General features: G+C 51.9%; 1 protein-coding gene across 10 annotated transcripts in view; it reads right to left on the reverse strand.

The window, feature by feature from the left end:
- The window catches only part of JADE2 (jade family PHD finger 2), a 51,799-nt gene that overhangs the window by 15,039 nt on the left and 12,155 nt on the right, over window positions 1-24,605 (reverse strand). For all 10 annotated transcript variants that reach the window (XM_039242250.1, XM_039242251.1, XM_039242249.1 and 7 more), the window contains 7 exons: window positions 23,726-23,814; window positions 11,475-11,632; window positions 6,835-6,995; window positions 5,947-6,158; window positions 4,606-4,773; window positions 3,056-3,172; window positions 1,348-1,812 (listed from right to left, as the gene is read on the reverse strand). In XM_039242250.1, the coding sequence (XP_039098181.1) occupies window positions 1,348-1,812; window positions 3,056-3,172; window positions 4,606-4,773; window positions 5,947-6,158; window positions 6,835-6,995; window positions 11,475-11,632; window positions 23,726-23,814 (1,370 nt within the window). The remainder of the gene's footprint in view (window positions 1-1,347; window positions 1,813-3,055; window positions 3,173-4,605; window positions 4,774-5,946; window positions 6,159-6,834; window positions 6,996-11,474; window positions 11,633-23,725; window positions 23,815-24,605) is intronic.

Consider the following 24,605-nt stretch of genomic DNA (forward strand, 5'->3'; position numbering starts at 1 on the left):
CCAGGCCTCAGGGCAGAGGAGTAGGGCTAAAGGAGACTGGGGAAGCCAGGTCCAGTTTCAGAGCCTCTACCTCATGTTCGCCTCAACACAGCACAACACCTGCCAGGTTGTTCTACCCATTTTACAGACTCGCCAACAGAGATAGACATAAGAAAAGCAGTTGCCTCAGGTCATACAAAGCCCCCTCAATGCTTCCATTCAGGACTGCTTCCTCACAAGGAAGGAGAAAAGGGGAAAGGACAGACGTTGTGTGTCTGTGCTCATGCATGGAATATATTATGACATGATCCCACGTGCTGTTGAACCCCAGAACTGAATGTCCCTAAAACAGGCCCTGGGGTTCAGAGAACATCCTGTTTCATCTTTGAGTTGCCTCCAACTTGGTGGTGCTATGTTAGGTGCTGGAAGTAACACAGTGGGAAAGTAAAGTCAAGTTCAAGGGCATATGCCACGGAAGGTGGAACCTCATCTTTTTTTCTGGGGTAGTAGGAGGGAGTGGAACCTGTGGAGGGCTCCCATGCTCCAGGAGGAAAGCAACTCTCACTCTCCCTTAACCACCACAAATTACCCCAAAGCCACGGTGTCTCATCTTACTCTGCCCCCAGAACTACCACCCTGGATCAAGCCAAGACCACCTATCTCCTTAGTACAGAGCTGAGGGCGGCTTCAGCCAACCCATTCACTGGCTGCCCCTCAATTCATTCTCAGGGGGACTCTTTGGAAGTTGCAGCCACAGAGGGACAGTCACTGCTTAAAACATTCTGCAGCTTCCACACACACTTTGGTCCACCCACTCAGCTTCATCCTTATAGTCCACACAGGCTGACTGTGCCTCCAGCCTACCCATATGCCCCCACGCCCCACGTTAACACCTGTCATCCCTGCCCTGGCCCAGCACATGCCTGGCGGGCTGATATAACTTGCTGCAATTCCCAGTTCCTCCCCTGCCTCCAATTCCAAGCTGAAGCTCATGTGTTGGGAACAGGCATGGCCCACGGAGGCCACTAATGGGGACAGAGGCCAGCAGAAGCTGGAAGCCTGGGTTGTGCCCCAGCTCTGATGTCCTAGAGCCTCAGGAACGTAGCAAGGTACCTACCATTTAAGCCTATAAGAGGACTGGGACAAGAAGGGCTCAGAGATCCAAGGCCTAGAGGCTTCCCTGTTCTGCACAGTATCAGTTACCCCCACCTTGTCAGAGAACTAGAAGTCCTGAGCCCCTCGGCCAGACATCACCATCTGGAGTCCTGGAGAGCCATGGCTGCTGCAGGACGGTGTACACAGGGCAGAAAGACCTTGGGGATGCCCACCGGGCAGGCCGGCAGGTGGGAAGGTGACAGGGGGACTCACCCTCTCCAAGTCCTGCCGCAGGTGTGTGAAGAGCTTCAGGCGGCGGTATAGGACGTCTTGCTCCTGCTGGGCCAGGTTGTCCACCTCGTCGGTCTTGGGGGTGAGCAGTGGCTGGTTGGCGTTGGCTTTCCTCTTCAGCTTCCAGTACTGGTAGATGAAGTCAACCAGTGCCTCAGCCAGCTCCAGCCGCTCAGCCACCTCAGCCGGCTCCACCAGCTCGTAGAAGTCTTCCTCCAGCTGCTGCAACCGCTGCTTGCGTAGGGTCACCTTCTCCAGGTCCTCGCCAGCTGGGCTGGGCTCCACAGGCTCAGAAGTGGGCTCACTCCGAGGGCCCCCGTCACTGTGCTCCTGGCAGAATGACTTGAACTTGACCTCATCGTTGTCTGCTAATATAGTCCGCATTTCCAGGCCATGGTCAAAGGCGCATGTGACATGGAATGCTGTGACACAGGAAGGCATGGAGCACTGGGGAGAGAGGAGGGGAAGTGTCAGGCATGAAGGGAGGCCTGGTGGGAAGGAAGAAGGATGTGGGGCACCCTCCAGGGTTCCACTGAGAACCCAGGATGCTGATGATACCCTATGTAAAATGGCATGGACCCCAAACATCCTGTGGGTGTGGAAGGAGCTGTAGTATTTGGGAAGGGGGAACTCTGGGGTAGCCTGAAAGGAAATGGGGTTCAGCACCATATATCTTGGGGAAATGGTCAGGTGATCTGACAACCCTTTGGGGATTAGGCTGCATTACGGTGTGGGCAAAATCACTTTGGAACAAGAGGCGTCAAAAGAAAGGCTGGTGATGGGTCACTGCCTCCTTTCTGCAACATCATCTCAGATGGAGAGTCATGCCCCTCCTCTGTCCTCTGGGAAGCGGTGCTGGACAGGGACCCTTTCCTTTTCTTGCCCAGGCAGCTAGGGCCAACTCAGGGACTACTCACTCCTCCCTCGCAGCCTTGGATGATGGCTGTGGGCAACTGATAAATGTTTCAGGAATACCCCACCCAACTATTAATGACTGCACTCACAAGTCACTTGAAAGTCTTACAAATGGGTGGAGGCACATCTAGTGTTTGCAATGACAACTGCTGCTAGAGAAAGGAAGAGGACAAAGGATAAACCCCTACTTTCCAAACTACAGACCAGCAGCATCGGGTCACCTGGGAACTTGTTGGAAAAGCAAATTCTCAGCTCATTCTTAATCTACTGAAGTGGGACCTCTGGGGGTAGGCCCAGCAACACGCGTGTTAACAAGCTCTCCAGGTAATACTGACGCACACCGGAATTTGGGAACCAATGCTGTGGACAGACTGGTGCAGCACTGTCCTGCAGGGGGAGAGCCTATTAGCTCAGCTGGATGAAAAGGGTTTCCTACCTCTCCCACATGTTTGATGTCGGACATGAGGTCAATGTATTTATTAACCCCAAAGACAGCTGCTGTTGGGGAAAGCCAGGGTCCCTCAGCAATGCAATGGTGTGGTAAGCCTTTGCTTTTGCAGCCTCTACCCCATGCCTAGAGGAACTGGGGATAGAGGAATGCCCCTTGGGTGGGGTTCTGAGTCTGGCTCCAGTCCCAGGCATCTGTGGCCCATTGGGGGTGGGGGTGGCGGTGCTGGCAGCCGTGTGTTTTCCAGAGTGTCCCAGAAGCACCTCTCTAGGCAGCTGGTCTATGCAGGAGACCTCCCGGGTGGCAGTAGATGAACAGGCCACGTACCTGAATGCAGGTGCCTGTGCACTCCTTGCAAAGGCTGCAGGACAGAGCCCAGCGGCTGGCTGGGATATGTGAGATCTTGGTGATGGGCTCCATCTTCTCAGGGCACCCGATGCTGACCTGGGCAGGACACAGGGAGCCGCATCAGGCCTCTCATCCCCAGCCTGCCTCTAAGGATCCCCCAAATGGGAGTTGTCTGCTGAAACCAGGCAGTGGGTGCACAGAGCAATGGGAGAGCCCCTGAATCCCAAGACCTCCGTGACCATCTCAGGCTGACCACTGAGTGTGTTAGTGTTTGCTCACCTATGACTAGTCTTAAAATGTGACTCTGTTTGAGAGTGCAGAGCAGTCTGTGTAACTGAGTGTGTGTGTATCTCTGTGTACACACAGATTACTTATTCTAACATGTATTTATTTAATTGATGTTTCTGGGCAGCAAGTAAAGGCCCTAAAGCAGCATTTCTTCTTGGGGGCTTCCAGGGCTTTCCTGGCCAATAAGGATGTGCCTTTATTTAGCCCTTCCCATCCCTCCTATGGGGATAAACCAACAACCACACCTAAGTCTCCTGGGCACAGCCCACCTCTTAGCCCCAGAGGGTGTGTCTGCCTCCCCACTGCCCATGTCTGAAGATGGAGGAAGGGCTCCTGTCCAGAGATCCTAAACCAAAGGGCCCCCACGGTAGGGAGAAGTCCCTGTTGATTCTGCTTGTCTCTGCTGTGCCCAGCCCAGAGTATACTCAGAGGTAGTTCCAGCTTTAAGAGGCTGATCTGGGAGTAAGATACCACTGTCAACACAACCACTATCACCACAGAAGCCTACAATGTGGGTCCGTACAAGAACTTTTCAGACTGAAAGCCCACAAAGGGTAGGGCCATCTGCTGACAGGGCTGCCTGGCTTGCTTGTAGGTACAGGCAGCATCAGACTGGGGCCTCATTCTGGATCTGGGGACACAGCAAGGCTAGGTCAGAAATTCTGGTGGATGTCACCATTTCATATTTCAAATAAAACAGGATAACCTTCCAGAAGTCTGGTGCCTCTTCTAACTCAAAGTGGGCCTACCTAGCCTGTCTCTCATGGTCCCCCTCCATGCAGACTCCACACCGACCCCTCCATCCCAGCCATAGCCATAGTTAGCAGACCCACTATCCACTTCTAATTAGCTCTCTGCCTGATTGCTCGATTTCCTTTTAGGTCAGCCGGCTCATTTTTGTTCTAAACAGGGGGTGTGACATTGGTTGGAACCACTGTGGATTTGGAAGGGCTCACAACACGCTTTCCCCTCTACTCCACTGCCTGGTGTCTGCCCAGCTCTCAGACCTACCACCTGGGTCCCCCAGTGCCCATAATCCCATTTACCCATGGAAACCACCACCTGAGTTCTGTCTAAATCCAAAGCTCTCTGTGGGTTGCCGCCCCAGTTCTTGGGTACCACATAGGAGATACCCCTTTTTATGCAGACCGGTTCCTTCTTTCCCAGTGGTCTGTAACCAGAGTTCTGAGCTCCATGCAGACCCGCTTCCCCAGAGCCGCCCCATGGCCACGTCTGCCCACCTCAGGAATCCACAGAGCGCAGCTGACGTGCACCCACTTGGTCCCGCTTCTGGTGGGCTTCAAGGCTCCTCCTCGCTTGGGGCAGAGCAGGCACTTTGGCTGGACACCCAGGGCACACGTCCGGCACAGCCAGCTGCCCGTGGGCACCTTGAGGATCCCATAGCATGCCTGGGGAGAGAGCAGGGCAGTCACAAGTCAGATGCATCGGCCATGTGCATTTGGTCAGGATTTAGCCGCAAATGGTCCCAGCCTCAGCCCGATCTAGAAGCTGCAAGTGCCACACTGCTAGTAGGCTCTGGCAAGGAGGCCTCCGGAGGGATTGTAAGGCAAAGACGCCAGTCCTCTGTGGAAGGGCTCAGCTCTGCCCTCTGTTGGGAGGGAAGTCGCTTTGGCTAGAGATTCCTAATGAGTGATGGATTTCAGAAGCGGCCATGAACTCCTGTAAGTTAAACGTACATTTGGGTATGTATGCTGCCTAAGGACAGGGCCCAGAGCTTTCTTCCTCTTTTCAGAGATTTGGGAAGGCGGCTCCTCCTAGTCGTGCCTATGGCTTATGGACCTAAGAGCAACTGGTATAAGGGATATGAATGAATGGGGGGTACACAGACAAGTGATGAAGCCCCTCTGAGCTCCCTAGAAGCTATTTCAGAAGTGGCGGATAAGGAGGTGTGTGTGTGTGCATGCGCGCACTATGGTAGATCCACTGGGTTCCAGTCAAGTCTTCTAGAAACAAGGCCCAGAACTGCTCCAAACCTGGAAGCTTTGGAGCCCAAGATCAAGATGTCGGCATGTCAGACAGCACCCAATTTATATCATCAATAATGGTAAATACTTATAAGCCCGGACTACACTGTTCTAAGCAAACAGCTCATAGGAAGTACCTTAATCATCACAAGAAATTACTTATCTGAAGCTGAGGAAATAGAGGCCCAGAGAGGTTAAGAAATTACCCAAAGTCACATAGTTTGTAAAGGGAAGGGCCACAATTTGGAATCAGGAACGCTGGCTCCAGGCTTTACTCTCCATCACTGCACTGTGTTGCCTCTTTAGAAGTTTAGGATGGTGAGGAGCACAGGAGGAGGGGCAGGGGGGCAGGGTGCTCAGTGAGGGGAGTCAAGGAAAGCCCACAGGAAAAGCATGGAAAGACCACCCAGTGGACATTGACTCCAGTGTGGCTGACAGGGCTGAGCCAGGGGGCACTCACTCCGTTCCCTCCTCCTCCCCTGCCCTGCTTAGGGGCCTGTGTCCACAATGCTCCTGCATTCCTACAGCCAGGATGACCATGTCCAGGCAGCGGCCTGGCCGAGGAACATGTGAGGGGGCGACTGAGAGGATGCCCACCTGGTGCACGCAGACATTGCATTTGTCACAGAAGACCATCTCGTTGCCATCTTCGCCCTCGGGAGAACGGCACACGTCACAGACGACGTCCTCATCATACTCGATGCCCAACCCCTCCTGTGTCTCAATGGCCCGCGCCATATTCTGGTGGCACAGGGTCTCCAACTCCTCCAGCACACGCTCTAGTGTCAGCTCGTCCAGCTCTGGCCTCTCTGTGAGGACAGCAGGGGAGGGTGTTAGGAGCCTGCTCTGTCAGGCAGTTGTATGGAGGGGTCTCCTCCCACCCACCGGGTGATGGGAAAATGCACCCATTGTCGCGGGCCTCAGCTCCGTCATCCGAAAACAGAACGGGCAGGGCCATTCAATCTCAAAGACCCCTGGGGCAGGTTATGGTGTTCTGACTTTTGACAGCCTGCTTGTGACCACACGCACGTGTACATGCAAATAACATGGAAGTATCTGTGGGAGGCAGCTATATGCATGGAGAATCCACTGCTTGAACTGTGTGTATGGCAGGAATGGGGGACCTTCCTAGGAGATGTTAGTGGGCTTCAGCCAGGAGCCCCATATCAATTGTCCTCAGCCTCATTTTTCATCCTAGACTCATTAATGTGCTCACTTACTCTTCATGTAACGGTCAAGCTTACTAACGATATTCTCAAGAACTCTGGAAATTACATGCTATTAGTGCACTCACCTGACAGCTACAGAAAATGAGGCACAAGACACCCCAAATAACTTCTCCAAACTAGAATACAGCAGGGATTTTCTCTCAGATCCATGCAGTGCCAAAGCTCAGTTGTGCCCATACCCTTCTGAGGGTGGCATTCAGAAGAAAACTCTGCTCGGCCTGCTCCAAACCCACTCTTGTCCCATCAGGTCACCTACCCATCTCCTTGAGCTCCGAGTTGATGAGCTCCAGCCAGTAGGCATCAATCTCGTCCAGGTCATAGCGGCTGCCCCCAGGCCAATCAGGCTGGGAGCCCTCGCCAAGTTCAGAGCTGCTAGGGGACACCTGGGTAGGGGGGCCTTCCAGCGGTGGGAGGATCCTAGGAAATCAAGAGAGGGAATCATGAGAGGAGGGATCCTTAGCCTGCCAGGCTCACGGGGTCTGGCGGGCTCCACTGAGTCGGCCAGACTAGATAAGGAGCTGCTGGACAAGCGAGGTGTGAGATTTTGATGCGACCTCCTTACACTACCTCTTCCTGCCTGACTACCCTGCAGAGACCCAAAGGCCTATCTATGGGCAAGCAGGAAAGCAGAACAAAGGGCAGAGTGTGGGTAAGGAGGGGAATGGATGCTGACCCATTGCCCTGCATATCCATTCTGCCCAGTGCACTCCTCTACTGGTCCTGTCATGAGGCTTTAGCTAAAGCTCCATGATCTAGATCTGCCCTGCCCGGGCCTATGGGAGGCAGTCCATGTGCTCTCACTGGGCAATGCCCAGTGTCGACCACTGTGGGACAAGTGGGAAAGAGTGGGGCTTCAGGTCCTTCAGCATGCCCCTCAAGGCTAGGGAGAGGCCAAGATTATCCCCATGACCCCACAAGGGGAAGTGAGGCCGGCTCTCCTCTAGGGTAAGAAGGAGCCTTACCTGAGTACACTGCAGTAGCCCACCGTAGCCCTTTCCACATGAAAGCTTTACACCTCCAGAAGACACATGTCTCCCACATACCTTATCATTCCCTCAGATATGGCATAACCTGAGCAGTCAGTCTCTCACCATGGTGCCCCCACCCCCACTGCAAGATCGAGGCTTCCTCCCCTGGATCCACAGGTGGGCCTATTACAATCCCAGAATCATATACTCCAGGGCAGCCCTCCCTTGGGTCATGGCTCTCCCTGGGGCAGCTCCACTGGAAGGGTCCTGTCTGCAAAATGTGGACCCAAAGTCCTGATACACTATGTTTTTTTTTTAAGTAAACTCTACCCCCCACATGGGGCTCGAACTCACAACCCCAAGATCAAGAGGCGCACGCTCTACCGACTGAGCCAGCCAGGCGACCCTGATCTACCACTTAATGTGTAATCTGGGCAAGCTGCTGAACTTCTGTGTGCACAGTGACCTCATCCAAAAAAATAAGCTAATGATAACAGTACTTACCTTCTATGGTTGGTAAGAGTCAAATGGATGAATATGGGTAAAGCTCTTACAATAGTGCCTGGCACACATTAATCACTACAGGTGTGTAAGGGTGTATTTTAAAACCTTTGGATATTACTTTGCTCCTTCTGAAATGGAACCAGAGGGCTTCTGCCTGGGGAGGGCACAGTTCCCCCTCGTGACTCAGCTGTGCACTGCCCCTCAGTTCCTGATGCCAGTTCAAAATGCCAGCTCTTCTCACCCCCCACCGTTGCCATGGTTATTGCTGCAGAGCCTGACTTCCATCTGGCCAGCCCTCCCAGGGGCTGAGAGGCCCCTCACTTGCCCAAGAGGCCTCCTGGGGTCAAAGGCAGGGCTGCCAGGGGTTGTGACTCAGCGCAGACAGGGGACGGGAGGGGTGGGCAGGATGGCACAGACATGGCTCAACTATGGGGAGGACTCCTGGGCTCCAGGAAATGGGCCAGGTGTCAGCCAGAGGGGCAGGAAGGATGAAGAAGACAGGGAGGCAAAAACGGCTTCCAGACCCAGGGAGAGGCTCAGAGGAGGTTGACGGGAGTACGGAGAAAGGCAAAGTGCTTGGTGCCACCTTTTCCCACACGAGAGGCCCAGATTAAGGGAGGCCTCAGGTAGTGACTGATGGCGGCTCCCTCCAGCCCCCCGTAAAATAGGTCATTCCAAACAGATGCATTACTGATACTCTTAGTCCTATAAAATCCTGCCTTCCCTCATGAAGGTCTTACTGGAATTAATACATTCTTTTAAAAACAAAGACAAATGTTGTCTTGATGCTGCTTTGTGTCCCCAGCGTATGTTCAGTGAGGTTTTGGACACAACCTCTGTTTGAGTGCCCTCCCACCTACTGGTGTAACTGCCGACACCTGTGTGCTCTGTCAGAAAGTTCCTTTCTTTCTCTGAGAATCTAGGGTTAAGGGGCTCACACCAGGAAAGGCATTTCCTGTGCTTTCTGGGGCTCTCGTCCTCACGTGTTACACATCTTCTGGCTCTGGCTATGGAAGAAGCTATTTCTACCAGCCGCCGACCCACCTGACCCTAGGCCAAGGTCTCAGTCTCAGCTGTCAGCCAGCAGGACAGAGATCAGCTGGAGAAGGTGGATGGCCTGGGCTGGGGGAGGGTCTCTACTTCAAAAGCCTATACCTATACCAGAGGTTGGTTTTGTCCTAGGTCGAGTCTTTTGGCCTCACTGAGGGGGCAGCACAGGTCATCACTCAATTCATGACCAGGGGATAAGACAGGTTCTCATTAACCAGATAAATTTCAGAGCAGGAGGTGGGCAGACCTGCACAATGGCCAGGGAAGAATGGACAAAAAGGGAAAGACAGTGGGGCCTGGGGGAGAGCAATGAAAGCTGGCATGCCAGCGTGATGGGGGCACAGACTCTCTCTGGGCCTCACAGGGGCAACCCAGTGCTTGTTCCCGCGGCTTGTAACTTCCTGGCCCAGCCCACTAGGCCCTGGCGGTCATGCAGGGAATTCCCCAGAATTTCCCGACTTCCTCATCTCTCAAATGGGGACAGTAAAGATGTACTTTAGAGGGCTGATATGGTAATTAAATGAGAAGATGAACATAGCAGGCTCAGCACAGCGAATTCTCAGGAAGTGCTGCTGTTAATAGTTCTAACCACGGTCGCTGCTGTGCTGGCTTCGAGATAAGGGCCTTGCAATGGGAGGTACCCTGGAAGATGGAGGGACTGGGCTAGAGGGAGATAGGGACGACTTCACAAAGAAGACAGCCCCTCCCTACCTTCAGTCTATCCTCTCCAAAGAGCACAGACAGGCCAGGAGTGCCTGGCTCCTGTCAGCTTAGAGCAGCCGAGCATATGCAGGGAATGCACCTAGAGAAGCCAGAGCAGTCTGAACACATGCTCTCCTCTCGATGTCAACAGATAAAGCACCGCGAAGGCAGACAGAAGCCAAGCTACTGGTGTGGAAGCATCTGCAATTAATTACGCAGGCTACTGGATGTTTCCGGAACCACCTGACATTGACATCAAGGAGGGAGGACAGACAGCTGGGCCAAGCCTAATCAGGACTCCCCTCTCTGTCCAGCTGGTGGCCTACCCCTCCCCTTTGCTACCCTGGGTCCTTGCCATGTGTATTCTCATTTCATCCCTGCCACACCATTAGGCAGCTACAGTTACCAGGCCCATTTTACAGAGGAGAAAACTGGTTTAAATTGGTTAGTAGTAGTTCTTCAGTAGGTAGATATAAAGGTGTCAAACTGGCTAGGAGCTTAATCCATGCTTCTGGCCCTGGGTAGGGGATGTGGAGAATATATTCCCTCTCCAAATCCCACATATTCTCTCTTTCAGAGACTACTGGAGCTCCCCTGTCAGAGGGCCCAGCACTCGGCCCTCAGGGGCCACAGGATGAGCCCTGCCCAGCCCCCGGTCCTCACAGAGCACCTAATCAGGGTTCAGTCTTATCTGCCTCTGTAATCTCATGTCCAGCACAGGTATGGCACCAGGCGGGCACTCCTAGGTGTGGTGGCCAGGAAGCAACAGTGCACTGTCAAGGGAGGTCATGGTCGTAATCTTTGACCCAGGACTTGTCAAAATGGGCCTAAGTGAGAGCCATGGGGCTGCCAAAGCCAAGCATGCAGGAGGGCCGGGGAGTTTAGGACATCAGGTCCCTCTGGCCAGAGACGACTTAGAGGGTTTTGCAGGGTGCAGAAAACACTTGGCTGACCTCTGTCGCTGGAGGCAAGGCCCATGGCCACGAGGCACCAGGGGTCTCTGTGACCCACAAGACCCAAAGGCTACAAAGCCTGGAGAGATTGTACTCGACCCAGCCCCAACCCAGCTGCCACCTTGCCCTGGCAGGGAATCCTCCTGAGGAGGATCATAGCAACTGCTTCCAGAGCACCTGCTATGTGTCAGCATTCGACTCCTTCCCACTTAGAACTCCTTAAAAGGGAGTTAACAAGTCAAGAGCATGGCTTATTCCTGACCTAAGGACTATTTAAAAGCTCGGAGATTTCCCAGATAAGACCTGGTTGTGGGACCCAGTTAGGACTGAAGTGAGGATAACCCAAGGCCAGTTTTTACTGAATGCCTGTGTGGGTCAGGTCCCGTACCAAATGTCTCCCAGGCGTTGTTTCCCTATGCCACCTTGAACACCATATAGGGTAGATGTACCGTCGTCATTCCCATTTCACAGACAAGGAGACAGAGGCTCAGGGAGATTATGCTTCTGGCCCAACGTCACACTGAATGCAAGTGGCAATTTGAACCTAAGTCATATGGCTCCAGAGCTGAGTTCTCAGCCTCAAAGGTAAACTGCCAGTATTTCTGGAACTTTTCAGGGGTTTATATGACCAAAGAATCTAAGAACAGAGACAGGCTATGAAGGTCCCTTGCCCTGGCCTGCCTTGTTGAGGACCCCCTAGCCTGGTCTGCCTGACTTACCTCACCACAGGCTCTGGAATGGCCTCTGCTCCAGCCGGCACCTGCACACCCTTCTCCCATTCCTGTCGCCATGGATCGGCCAGGATGTAGTAGTCATCCGGGCTGAGCTGGCAGGAGTCTGGAATCTTCATGGCTGTGATCAAGTCTGTCCGGAACACCTGTAAGGAGCGGGAAAGGAAAGAGTGCCTCAGGGTGGTCTGCTCCACACCCGGGACAGAAAAGGCAAATGCAACTCCAGGGGGCTTGCTGTTCCCCTCCCCCCACGCCCCCACCGCTTACTTCAAAGTAAGAAGCCAACACAAAAGCAATAATTACATTAACACATCTTCCCTGAACTCAGCACAGGGCTCTGCACACAGTAGATGCTCAATAAATGTACTGAATGGAATTCACCTGTGTTCTGATCTGTTAAAGAATGGACTTTGAATGATAGATGAGAGTGGAACTCAGAGAGAAGAGGAAAAACTTGCCAAGAAAGGCCAAAAACCTAAGGGAAAAATCAGATGGTAGGAAGGCTTCTGTGCATACTGGCATTAAGCGACTGCTCGGGGAATTTCTATAGAAGGTTTAAAATTACGCTCCACTGCTCATGTCCTCAATCTCTCTCAAAATAAATAAATAAAGGGGTGCCTGCGTGGCTCAGTTAAGCAGCTGACTTCGGTTCAGGTCATGATCTCAAGTTTCGTGAATTCAAACCCCATGTTGGGCTCTGTGCTGACAGCTCAGAGCCTGGACCCTGCTTGAGATTCTGTGTCTCCCTCTCTCTCTGCTCCTCTCCTGCTCGTTCCCTCTCTCTCAAAAATAATTAAAAAAAAAAAAAAACTTAAAAAAATTTTAATATTTTTATTTATTTCTAGGAGAGAGAGAGAGAGAGTGAGCAGGGGAGGGTCAGAGAGAGAGGGAGTCACAGACTCTGAAACAGGCTCCAGACTCTGAGCTGGCAGTCAGCACAGAGCCCGACGCGGGGCTCGANTTTTAATTTATTCAAATATTATTAAAATTCCTCATGGGAAGGCTAAAGCTTTTTTCATACAGATTTGCACGGTTGTTGTAAAATTCACTGTAAGGTGCTTTAGGGATCATTTCTTTGATCATATTCTCTAACTGGCTTTTTTTTTTTTTTTAATGTTTTTATTCCTAGGAGAGAGAGAGAGAGAGACAGCATGAGCAGGGGAGGGTCAGAGAGAGAGGGAGTCACAGACTCTGAAACAGGCTCCAGACTCTGAGCTGGCAGTCAGCACAGAGCCCGACGCGGGGCTCGAACCCACGAACCGCGAGATCACGACCTAAGCGAAAGTCGGACGCTTAACCGACTATGCCACCCAGGCGCCCCTGAAAAATTATTTTTAAATAAATAAATAAAAACTTAAAAAAACGGGGGTAGGGGGGCGCGTGCCTGTGTGGCTCAGTGAGTTAGGGATCCGACCATGATCTCATGGTACATGAATACAAGCCCCATGTCGGGCTCTCAGCTGATAGCACAGAGCCTGCTTGGGATTCTCTCTCTGCCCCTCCTCTGCTCGTGTCTTCTCTCTCTCTCTCTCTCTCTCTCTCTCAAAATCAACAAATAAAAACTTAAAATTATGGTTGTACTGCAACCACAGGCTCAAGCAGAGGTGTGAAGGAGTGCAGGGCACCAATCCCAGGCAAAGAAAGTATCAGGACCTTATATAAATAGCTGAGGGAGAGGCCAGTTCCGGTGGCAGCTCAGAGACTAGTTCCCCATGAGTCAAGGACTCCAACGACTCTCAAGAACGAGGACACCATGTGTCCCGCTGAGCTGGGGCAACACAGTGCCATACTCTGTGTGTGACACAGTAAGAAGAAGAGAAGGTTGCATTCGTTCTCAGTCAAGCCCATCCAAATATTCTCAGGGCCAGGCCATGAATGTCTACACACTCATGCTCTGGTTTTCTTCTGGGCAATGGCGAACTCAGGGGTAATCTGGGCTTCCCCGTAGTCTGTCTGTTGCCCCCCTGCCCCGACCCTCGACTTCCACCCCAGAATAGTCTCCAAACCCAGCCCTAGCTGATTCCGGCAGTGCCTCTCCTGCCCAGCTGCCTGACCTCACTGTGGTCTCGCACAAAGTGTTACTGCAGGACCTGGTGGTGGCAGCTCCAGACACAACGTGACTTGCTTAGGCACCAACTTTCCCAGCAGTCATCAAATGAGAATCACAAGTTGAGAAACCACTTCAATTAGTTTTCCAGGCCTCTGACCAAATTCCAAACCCACCACTCTCCAAAAAACCAGCATCACTGGCCTTCCAGGGGTTCATGACCAACTTGTTTAATGGTAACCTCTGCCTGCCAGGGGACCAACTCACTTGGCTGTGTGTGTCTCATTCAAATCTAGGGCCACAACAACAAGGAAACACTGAAATGGGTGTACCAAGCGGGGCTCGCAGAAACATCGTGCAGAAATCTAATTAACATTTGCATCTAGCTACAGAGGGCTTGAAAAAGGTCAAGTTTCTTGAGACTCTATTTGCCAATATAATTTAATTGTTAAGACTAACACCCTAACATTTAATTAAGGTGCCAGTGTGAAAAAATTAAAATGAGATTACGATTAAATGGTAATTAAGCAGAAGATGAAATGTGGGGAAGATTTCACAACCCTGATAATTTGCATATCTTATTAACAAGCAGTAAGGCGGCTGATACAAGAACACAAACACAGGTGCTTCTGTGCTGTCCTTCAGAAGTCCCCCTTTGCTGGCTTGGGCCCTTCCCAGCCGAGGCCTCTGCCGAGCCCAGCAGAGGCTGGGGTGAATGGAACCCACAGTCGGCTCATCACTGCCTCTGAGATCTCCTGATCCAGGTAACCCAAGTGGTACAGGCCAAAACACTGTTGCTCCCGTGCCATGGGGAGTCTCCCACCGGGGACAGCCCATCATCTGGCTCTAGAAATCAACCCTTCACTACTGTCACCAAGTGTCCCTACAAAAAGGCATGGGTAAATCTGAAACCTTTTGCTGTTCCCTCATCCTGGGCTGTGGTATAAGCACCATTTCTTTCAGGATTCCTTTGCACCTTTCAGGTGCTCACTCTGACTCAAGGAGCACCAACTGCGCCGCAGAGCCATCTTCCACCTGGCCATCCTGCCTCAGGCCCCAGCACTTAACACCCCCCCACAATGAACTGGTGTGCTCCTGTGGTTTGTTTCTCGACATCTGCCCTGCCAAAGCAGTCCTGTGTTCTGTTATGTACTCAGTGCCTGGCATAATGACTGCCACATAGCAGGTGCTCAGTAAATAGTAAATGAATGAATGAATGGCCCTCTCTAGGGAATTATCTGAGGCCTCCAGCTGGCTCCTTGGCAGTGCTTTTTGAACCTGCACTAATAGGGTGAGAGACCTCATGGATATATGCAGAGCTGAAATCCCCAAGCCGGGCTCGAAGCCGAAGGACCAGCACACTACCCAAGCTGGAGTCTGGGAGGCTCAATGTCAGGCTACACCAGCAGGGGAGAGGTGGCCCCGAGTAGGAACAGGAGCGGCACTGGAACTCTGCAGGAAGGGATCCCAGGCTCAAGGGATCAGAGAGATTTAGGAGTGAGACAGAGGCGGAGGAGGGGAGGGGGAGTCTAGCCCCAAGACAGTTCCAAGTTTCATCGTCCCTCACTTAGGTAGCGGGTAGCAGACTGGACACAATGGTCCTTTGGGGCAGGAGACTGATGGAAGTTCAGGAAGGAGAGCACTATCATAATAGTAGCAGCCCGCACTTACGGAGCATTATGTATTCAGTACCCGTCTAAAGGCAGTTCTTGAATTAACCTGAGTTCCTACACTAACTCTGTGAGGTAGAGGCTACGATCATCCTTACTCTGAGACTCAAGTTAGTTAAATCACCTATACAAGGCCCTACATGCTGGAAGTGAAAAAGGATCCCAGCCCATGGACTCTGAAGCCACCCAGCACTCCCCCAGAGCCCCTTTGTCCCTTCTGGCCACTTGCTCAAGGCCTGCACAAAAGCCAAATCAGATAGCTTCCCCAAAGGCTAGAATATGCAAATCAGAAGGTGGCCTTTGTGAACTGCAAACCCTTGAATGGCCTTCCACTGTTCCCTCCAGCTGAGCTGGAGGAATTACCAGGCCCCTGTGGCCACATGATAGATACTCCATACTCCGGAGCACTTTTCACCCTTGGCACGTGGGAGGAGCCTGCTGGGACACTCTTCTTTCTTGCCAAAGCGGGGATGGCCTGTTTCACCTTGGAGGTCTCAGACGTGGGGGTCCACATGTGCTCTGGGAAACCTTCCTGGGTCCCAGGCTGGGTTCTGGGCTTCCTGTGAACTCCCATTAGCCCTGTGTTGGGGTCCCCTGGTTTCTTCCTCCACAGCCCCCACATGAAAGAGGTGAGCTCAGTGAGTGCCAGCTGGACCACAGGCTGGAGCCCGACAACGTACACAGGGTCTACCACACGTGAGATGCCAACAAAGGCGAAAGGACTCAAGAGCCTTCCATGAATCTACTGCGACCTTCTTGGGTTGCTGCCCAAGGCTACTTACAGTTGGGCACCTCGGTACCCTGTAACTTCCAAAGGAGCCTCTGTGCATTAATATAAAACCTGTCCACAAATACGGCAACCCGACTGTCACCCAAACATCCTTTTTGTTCTAAACTGCCAGAGGTTAAGCTTGAAAGAAGCTCACTTCTTCTCCTAAAACGCCTTTGAATTATTTATGAAAACTAAATAAAGAATAAAATGGACGCTGATGAACTGGAAGCCTGTCCATGGCGAAAAAGTTGGAAGTTGGAAAACAAGCAATTTCCCAAGAATGTTAATGTTTACTATTTTTTTCTCTCCTATGGCAGAAAATGACAAATTGTCTTTAAGGGTCTGCTGCCTAGCAACCAAGTTCTGAGCTGCCTGGGAGATGTTAATTGTAGCTTCTTCAAACAGTATGAAGAATGATTAAAGGTCTAAAACTTCAAACAGTAGGAAGAATGTTTAATAACCAATCTGAATGCCGAGGTGCCAATATGGCTCTGGAAGGAGCCGAAGGCCCTACTCTCCCCAGATCTAGTGACAACGCACATGGCCTTGACCTCCACTTCCTTTTCCTCAGACTGAAGACTACAACCACCGAGCCATCTGTCTGGTTTTCCACACCTACTTCCCCAGGAAGAACCCCAAACAAACTCCACTAGGAACTGTCAGTGGGGGCTGGCATGACCTCCTAAAGCAAAGAAAATGATGACAGGCAACTTCCACTATTCCCTACACAGAGTTCTCGAGAAGTATGTGATTGCAAGATTTATGGATGTTATTTGAATAACTCATCCTGGGACCTTGATCTGTGTCCTTTTCTCAAGAGTGAATTATTGTATCATAGAGTATTTCAGACACCAAGAGGAAGTTCAATTACTTAAGGAAAGGCCCCAGCACTTATCATCATTACAAAATATGATTATTTGTGTAATTATTTGTTTAATGTCCATCTCCTGTAGTAATTAGGCTGAGAAAAGCAGAGACTGCATGTGTCTGGTTTATCATGGTACCTGTCTGAGGTACAGTGCCTGGCATGCACCAGATGCTCAGGAAATGGGGTTCAACAGGGTGCCTGGGTAGCTCAGCCAGTTAAGCATCTGACTTTGGCTCAGGACATGAACTCACAGTTCATGAGTATGAGCCCAGCACTGGGTGAGTCCCACTTCTCTCTCTCTCTCACTCCTCCCTCACTCACCTGCACCCTCTCTCAAAAAAAAAAAAAAAGAAAAGAAAAGAAAAAGAAATGGTGTACAACAAATGAATGAATGAACCTTAGGATTTGTCTGAAGTATGATTAAACTCTGAAGTTTCCTGTCCTGCCTAGTAGGGGAAGTAGAGGCAGGGGGCTGGCCTGAAAGATCCTTCTAGGTGGACATTAGGAACTGGTCTTGGTCACTGTCCCAAAGCCAATGAAAACAGCTTTTGCCAAGGATGCCTCTCCTTGACCTCTGTCCACACAGGAGTAAAGGTAGGAGTGGTACCCTCCTTCAAATCCCCGCAAAAATGGAGGGTCTGTCCTGAACAAGCCAAGTGAAATTACTACCAAATACCTCACTTTGTTTATTTATTTTTGAGAGAGAGAGAGAGAGAGAGGAAGAGAGAGAGAGAGAGAGGGAGAGAAAGAGAGGGAGAGAGAGAAAGAGAGAACACAATCAAGGGAGGGCCAGAGAGAGGGAGACAGAATCCGAAGCAGGCTCCAGGCTGCGAGGTCATGACCTGAGCCAAAGTCAAGACGTTTAACTGACTGAGCCATCCAGGTGCCCTCCAAATACCTCATGTTAAATCACAATTGCTTTTTCTGAGCACTTTATCTCATTAGAAACAATAGCTAATGTTGAAAAGTCATTGTCCTGTTAAGCAAGGCGCAGGCTAAATGCTTTCTATACATGATATACATATATACATACCTTATTACCTCACCTAATTCACATTTCGACCATTTTACAGACTGAGACTCAAAGTAAACCACTCATCTGAGGTCTGCATTGTACTTTAACCACTGCAATACTGCCAGGGAACCGGGAGATATTTCTTCTTTTTAAGAACTCTTTCTTTGGCTGGAACATGATAAAGAGCATCCCAAGCCAAGAACAAATTTACTTAAATTAGGCATAAAACACCAGAGAAGTGCTCTGAGCATAGCTACCCTCTGCCCAGTCCTATTCAAGCTAGGTTAATTTTGTCAGATACTTCTCCCTTTCTCTCTCTGTCTCTCTCACACACACCCTCTTTTCTCTTTCACAAGGATAACAGCACTTCCTGCTCTTTAAAGAATTTATTACACACATTTCTTTTGCAAGACAAGCCCCAGAGGCTGGGAGGAATTTCCAGCTGGCGGGAGCAGTGGTGTTTCCGACTATACTGTAAGTGGATTCTGCCCTCCACCCCTAGAGGAAGGCAGCAGGAGTCTCAGAAAGCAGGCACTTAACCCAGTGGAAGGGCTCCCCCTCATTCCTGCCCACCCACCAGCCTTGGGGGGCGGCAGAGGAGCTGCTGGCTAGAAATATGGCTTAAAACCACAGGGCAAGCATGAAACTTTTTTCGATTTCTCCTGTTTGACCTCTCACAATCGTGGGCATTTTGCATTTTACAACAATAGATACCATCATTGTTTTAATATAAAATCTGTTACTTCAAACATCTGCATAGGACTTGTGCTCCTCTGGGAAGGCATTTTATTTATCCTGTGGTTTTGCTCCCCAACACATTCTGGCCACCCATGCCCTCACCCAAGGTAGAAGGGTCCCATTTTCTCAAACAACAGGGTAAGCCAATAAGCTGCATCCTCCTTCTTCACTTGCTGCCTTTTCGGAGGGGGTGGGAGGGGACTGCTATAGGAACTATAGGAACTTTCATGAACCCTGGGTCTGGCAGACACCTCAGTGGTGACAGAAACTGTTCACAAGTATCACCTTTTTCTTCCAGGACCTGTCCCCTAGGGCAAAAAGCTAAGCACTGGTGAAGGGCCCCTGTGGAATCCACAGAGAGGCCCTATTCTCTCTGCTAGGGATATACTGATTAGTCATCAGGGCTTGCAAAGGAAGCTGACAGATCCCAACTCATACTCGCCCTGTTCTGGGACCATCAAGGCTTTGTCCCCAGAGAGGCCAGCTTCACCTTCACTCACTTCCGGTGTCTTCTTCACCTTCAAGCTTCAGGGGCCTCAGGAAAGAACAGTCATATCTACTGAACAGAAACTCCACGGCAGGGCCCTACAGATGATGACCTGGAGGCTCAGGGAGATACAGTCACTTGCCCAAGGTCACGGAGCTCCTCAGTGGCAAAGCTGGCTGCACCTCCCGTAACGGACACTTTCCTGTGAAGCACCTGCATCCTGCTGCGAGTCAGAGGACCAGCTCCCCAGGGACACGGCCTGCATTTTCTACACCCCTAGCAGCCAGCTAGGCCTATCAGGCGTTCTCAAGCGCTTGCTGAGATTAATCACTATCAGTAGCTCCTGGGTCCTGAAGACCAATTGTCTCTGCCCAATAGCTAACTTCGGGGACTCAGGCTTCCTGAAAACCCGGCCTGGGGGAAAACCCCCACCACTCGGTCTCCCCTTCCTTCTGCCTCTCTGTCCCAGGCCTGAGGAAGACACAGGCTCCAGTCCAGGGGGCTGGCCTCATTTCTCCTCCAGAAGTCCTTCACACCTTGGCCAGGCCAAAGGCTTGGCAGAAACCTGTTCATCCCCTGGACACTATGGGAGGAGGGGCCAGCTGGGGGACTGCCCTCACCCACACTCCCTGCTTTTGCTCAGGTCACTGAATCAGGCTGCAAAGCCTCCTCTTCCTTCTTCAACCTCAGGGTCTTTCCAGGGAGGATCAAGGCAGGACTTCCTGTCTTAGCAAATTAAGGAGAAAGGCCTGTGGCAGTAGTTATTAAACCCAGCTTCTGACAAAAGGGCTTTAAAAAAGTAGATACTTGGGACTACACTCCAGACCACTCAAGTCAGAATTCCTGGAGGTGAGGTGGGACTGGGGGCCTGGTATTAGTATTTAAAAGAATAATCTTCAGGATTCCATCAGTTTCTCAGAGATAGGTCTCACAAAGTGTTAAGTACCAAAAATGGTTATGCCGTCTGGTCAGACAAGCGAGGCCAGAAACCCATGGTTTATATAGTAGTACCACCTTCCCAGGGCAGGCTAATCCCTTCCACTCCTTCAGGGCTGGCCTGCTTAACTTAAGCCTTAAGGGACAAATCTCAAATTTGTTGGGATCTCGCAGGCAGGGCAGAGGAAGGGGACAGCCTATGTCCTTGGGGTCAACTGTATCTTTTCCCTCTACTACCAAAGGGGTTCCTGGAGCCAACTTCAGACTTGGTGCACTTTCACCAAAAATCCAGCCTCCCAAGAATCCCGGGGCCTGTCCCTTCAGCTCCAGTACTGAGGCCTGTACTACACCCCCCCCCTCACCCCCCCCCCCCCCCCCCCCCCCCCCCCCCCCCCCCCCCCCCCCCCCCCCCCCCCCCCCCCCCCCCCCCCCCCCCCCCCCCCCCCCCCNCCCCCCCCCCGCCCTTCACTCTGGCTGAGGGAGGCTACCCACTGGTTAAGGGCCAGAAGGGAAGCTGGGCCTCAAGACCTCAGCCCTGTCCAGGGTCCTGACTCCTGGTCTGAGCACTTTTTTTTCTGCCCTACAGCACCTTATTCCAGTGCAGAGGGAGCTAGGAGATTTATACCCTCGGGTGCACTGGGAAGGGCAGCCCCTAGCAGGTTATTACAGGGGCAGCCGCCTACCTGGCATAAACCCAAGCCCAGCCCTTTCTGCGGCTTTTGGATTCACTATGTGTTGGTACTGCTGTTAAGCTAGGTACTCCTGGCCCTCAGATACCCCATGCCATCACTGTTCACATTCAGAGATGAAGAGACAAAGGGAAACAAGAGTTCCCCACGAGGGAGGGGACTGCACCACGCACATCAATTTGCAAGCATTGCGGCTGGGACCTTGGCCCCAGATTGTGAGCAGCCTGACAACTACCCCACAAGTGTCTTACTCTAAGGGACTGGAGAAATGGGACTCCCAGATCCCCTTTCACCAGGGTGAACAAAGCCCTTGGCCCCCAGGCCCAGCAGACTCTAAAGGCCCACCTCTCCAACCCACTGACAGAAACAGAGGGGAACGGCCCAGAGAGGAGAGTTAGTGCAAACATTATCTGCCGCCAAATCCTCGCTTTTCATCTCTGCCTTCTCATGAGCCAAATAATTTGGAAGCTTTCATTGATGGTTTCCTCTCGGCCTCATGATCACTTGGAATTTATGCCGGCTATGGTTCAGCCTCCTCACTTAGGGGACGAGGGAAACCTCACAGGCTGCACTCCAGCCTGCTGTGGGAGGAAGAGCTTGTTCCTGGCAACAGTTCAAGGCAGGGAGGACTTCCTCGGCCCTTCTGGAGTTCAGGGCTTGAAGGCGGGTGATGCCAGTCAGGTCTCAAAGCTGCCTGCAGAGGCCCCTGGGCTCGAACCCAGAGCCATGCACAACCAGTAGCCAGAGGGCCTGGCATCAACACCCTTTTGATGATTTGACTCTATTTTTAGATGGGAGAAAGGTTCAAAGGCTCTGTGCTGGAAAACCCAAGAGGGAGGGGAATTTTCAGCCCCATGCAAATCATTCTTTCCCCTCAGCCTTTGCAGACACCTGTTTCCTCCCAGCCCCTGGCCTATCCAGGGTATAGATGGCAGCCCTGCCCCTGGGATTTCTACCCTGAGAAATGGCCCCCACCTCCTCCTGGTGCTTGGAGGAAGCAGGGCAGGCAGAGTCTGGGGAAGCAGCCAGCCCCAGGAGCTCCCCAGAACTGCGCCACTCTTCTCCGAACAGAGCAAGGACAGGTAGAATCCTTATCTCCAAAATGGAAAGAGAATTCCTGCCTCCAAGGTACGTGGAAGGCACTTAAATGTGGCTATTGTTTTACTAACTCAACCATAGCCACTAGGGAGGCCCTGTGGCTCTCTAGACAGGGGTGGGAGGACAGGTGGGAGTGAGGGTGGAGGAGCAGAGACGCAGTCCCAGAGGCTCCCAGGGCCCTATGGCACACTCTGCCTCTTGTGTCCCAGTGCCCTTGAGCACGTCCCATATACCGACCGGGCAGGGCTAGTCCACGAGGGCACTCAAAACCACACCCCCTGTGCCCAACTCATCCTCAGCTTTTGTTCCAGTCCTCACTGCATTCCCAGAGGTATCTCCTTCCATCTCCACCCCTCTCCCACAGGGCCAAAGGAGGACAGTAATTTAGGAGATGGGGGATGGGAGGCATCGGTTCTCAACCACCCGCCCTGTCCCACCAAACACACACGAAAGTGCTAGACTAGGCCAGCTGAAGGAGGGCTTGGGGAGTTCTTTTTCAAATGCAAGGCTCTGCGAAAGATGCCTCCACTGCATCCTAGGGGCTGGCTAACTACTGTTGCTTAGGATTGACCCCCATAGCCATGAATGCCCCTGTGGTTAGTGGGGAAAGAGGACCCCAGGCTCAGAACAAAGACACCCTCCTCCACTCTATGTCGGAGTTCGGCCTCAAGACTCTAGGCCTTCCCACCCTTGGCACTACTGGCCTCAGGAGCTTCAAGTCCTGGCTATAGAGATTCTCAATTTCTTTACTGTAAGAGAAGGACAGAGAACCCTGAGTTAGTTTTAAGGATTAAAAGTCAAGTGTCCAGCCTATAGCTCCTGGCTACTCTGTAGGCTACAGAACAATGCCTCTCTCTCTTTTTTTTTTTTTTTAAATGTTTTATTTATTTCTGAGACAGAGAGACAACATGAGCAGGGGAGGGTCAGAGAGAGAGGGAGACACAGAATCTGAAACAGGCTCCAGGCTCTGAGCTAGCTGTCAGCACAGAGCCCGACGCGGGTCTAAAACCCACGAAAGGTGAGAGCATGACCTGAGCCGAAGTTGGACGCTTAACCGACTGAGCCACTCAGGCGCCCCCAGAACAATGCCTCTCTTAAGGACCAGATTCAAAGCCCCTGCTTCTCGGGCACTCAATGCTCCTGCAATTGCATCTGGGCCAAGGGAGCCTCTGTGCCCAGTGCAATGCACTGAAGACCTGAGAGAGTGATGTGACCCTCGGATGGAATTTGTCAGTGGCCACAAGAAGCAGGATCATGATAGCCCTGCACGTCCAGCACTACCCACCCCCGACGTCCTTCTCCACAGCTGGAAAAGTCATAAACACCTCTACCTGCCACAAGAAACATCTCGGTCAGAGTAAGGAAGACGTAGAATGCAGATGCGTGTGAAACAGGAAGAATAAGGAGCAGATGACCTAACTGGTTGGATGATACTGAGGACCCCAGCCGTCACCCCTGCATCAGCACACCCCGTCACCCTTGGCTTAGCCTCAAGAACACCACAAATCCTACTGCTTCTTTCTCCACTGTCACTGCTCAGCTCTCAGCCACCACTGCTTTTCTCCTGGACAATTGCAAGAGTCTTCCCTTCTCACAGCAGTCAGTGGAGCCTTTTATTAAAACATCAGATTATGTCATTACCCTGCTTATGATCCCTGAAAGGCTTCTCTTCTCGCTCAGCTCACTTGGAACATCTTTACAACATCCTACAAAGCTACAAGGCTTGGCATCCGCACCCCCTCGTCCCCATTCATTCCCCTCAGCCACGCTGGCCTTGCTCTGCAGTGACTGGACCCCGAGCCAGGAACGCTCGCCCCCATACATCTACAGAGTTCACTCCCTCAACTGTCCACAGGACACTTCCCCTGTGGCTTCCCCACCAATGCTTCATCTTTTTCTGGACATTTGCTACTACCCACCTCGGAGGGCTTCTTTTCGTTCTGCCGGGGCCAGCCCGACTTGGTGCTGCTGGGCAGTTTGGAGCATCTTGATGCAGATGTAGCGTGACCTGCAGATAGAGCACAGCCCATTAGGAGCCCCTGGAAGGCAGGGAACACCACCCACCCACCCACATCCAAGGATAGGAAGCCCGTAAGGAAGACTCTGGCTTGAATGTTCAGCAGGTGGAAACCTCTGTGAGCACCTGTCCCTGCTCTGGACTTTGTCAATGCTGAATGCAGACACATATACTTCCTCCACTCACCAAGCATAAGGGACTTAGGAAACAAAAGGCAGTGGCCAGGACTCCTCAGTTATTAGTTTACTGTACAACCCATGACAAGTCCCTTATGCTCTTTGGTCCTCTGCTTCCTCCTTGGTGAAGGAGGGCCAGAATAAGCCTTTTGTGGCCACTCTTCCTTCCTGCCCCAGGTTGACATACTCTGGGATGGTGCCCAGTGGACATGCAGAGTCACAAAAGGGAGGTGGGAAGAATGCTACGCTAAAGTAGACCCATTTACTAGCTTGTTACCCCGGACAAATGACAACCTCTCTTGAGTCTCAGTTTGCTCTTCTCTAAAATGGGGGCAAAAGGCTATTGGGAGGATGAAATGAGACTATGCCTGTAAAGTGTCAGCACAGTCCCTGATACAGACCACCGCCTCCGTAAACATTAACGATTATCATTAGGGTCTAAGACCCTTAACTAGACTACAAGACTGCAGCCTCCACCCCAAGGGCCAAAGGAGCAACAGCCCTGGGAGGGGTATTAGTGATGGGGGCTGGTGGGAAGGGAGTACCCCACAGCCTGGCCGAACTGTGATGCAGCTGCCCAGACAGCCACTCTTGCAGGTGCTTGGC

The sequence above is a fragment of the Hyaena hyaena genome, unplaced genomic scaffold, assembly GCF_003009895.1.
Source record: "Hyaena hyaena isolate Hyena2069 unplaced genomic scaffold, ASM300989v1 scaffold_214, whole genome shotgun sequence".
Lineage (NCBI taxonomy): Eukaryota > Metazoa > Chordata > Mammalia > Carnivora > Hyaenidae > Hyaena > Hyaena hyaena.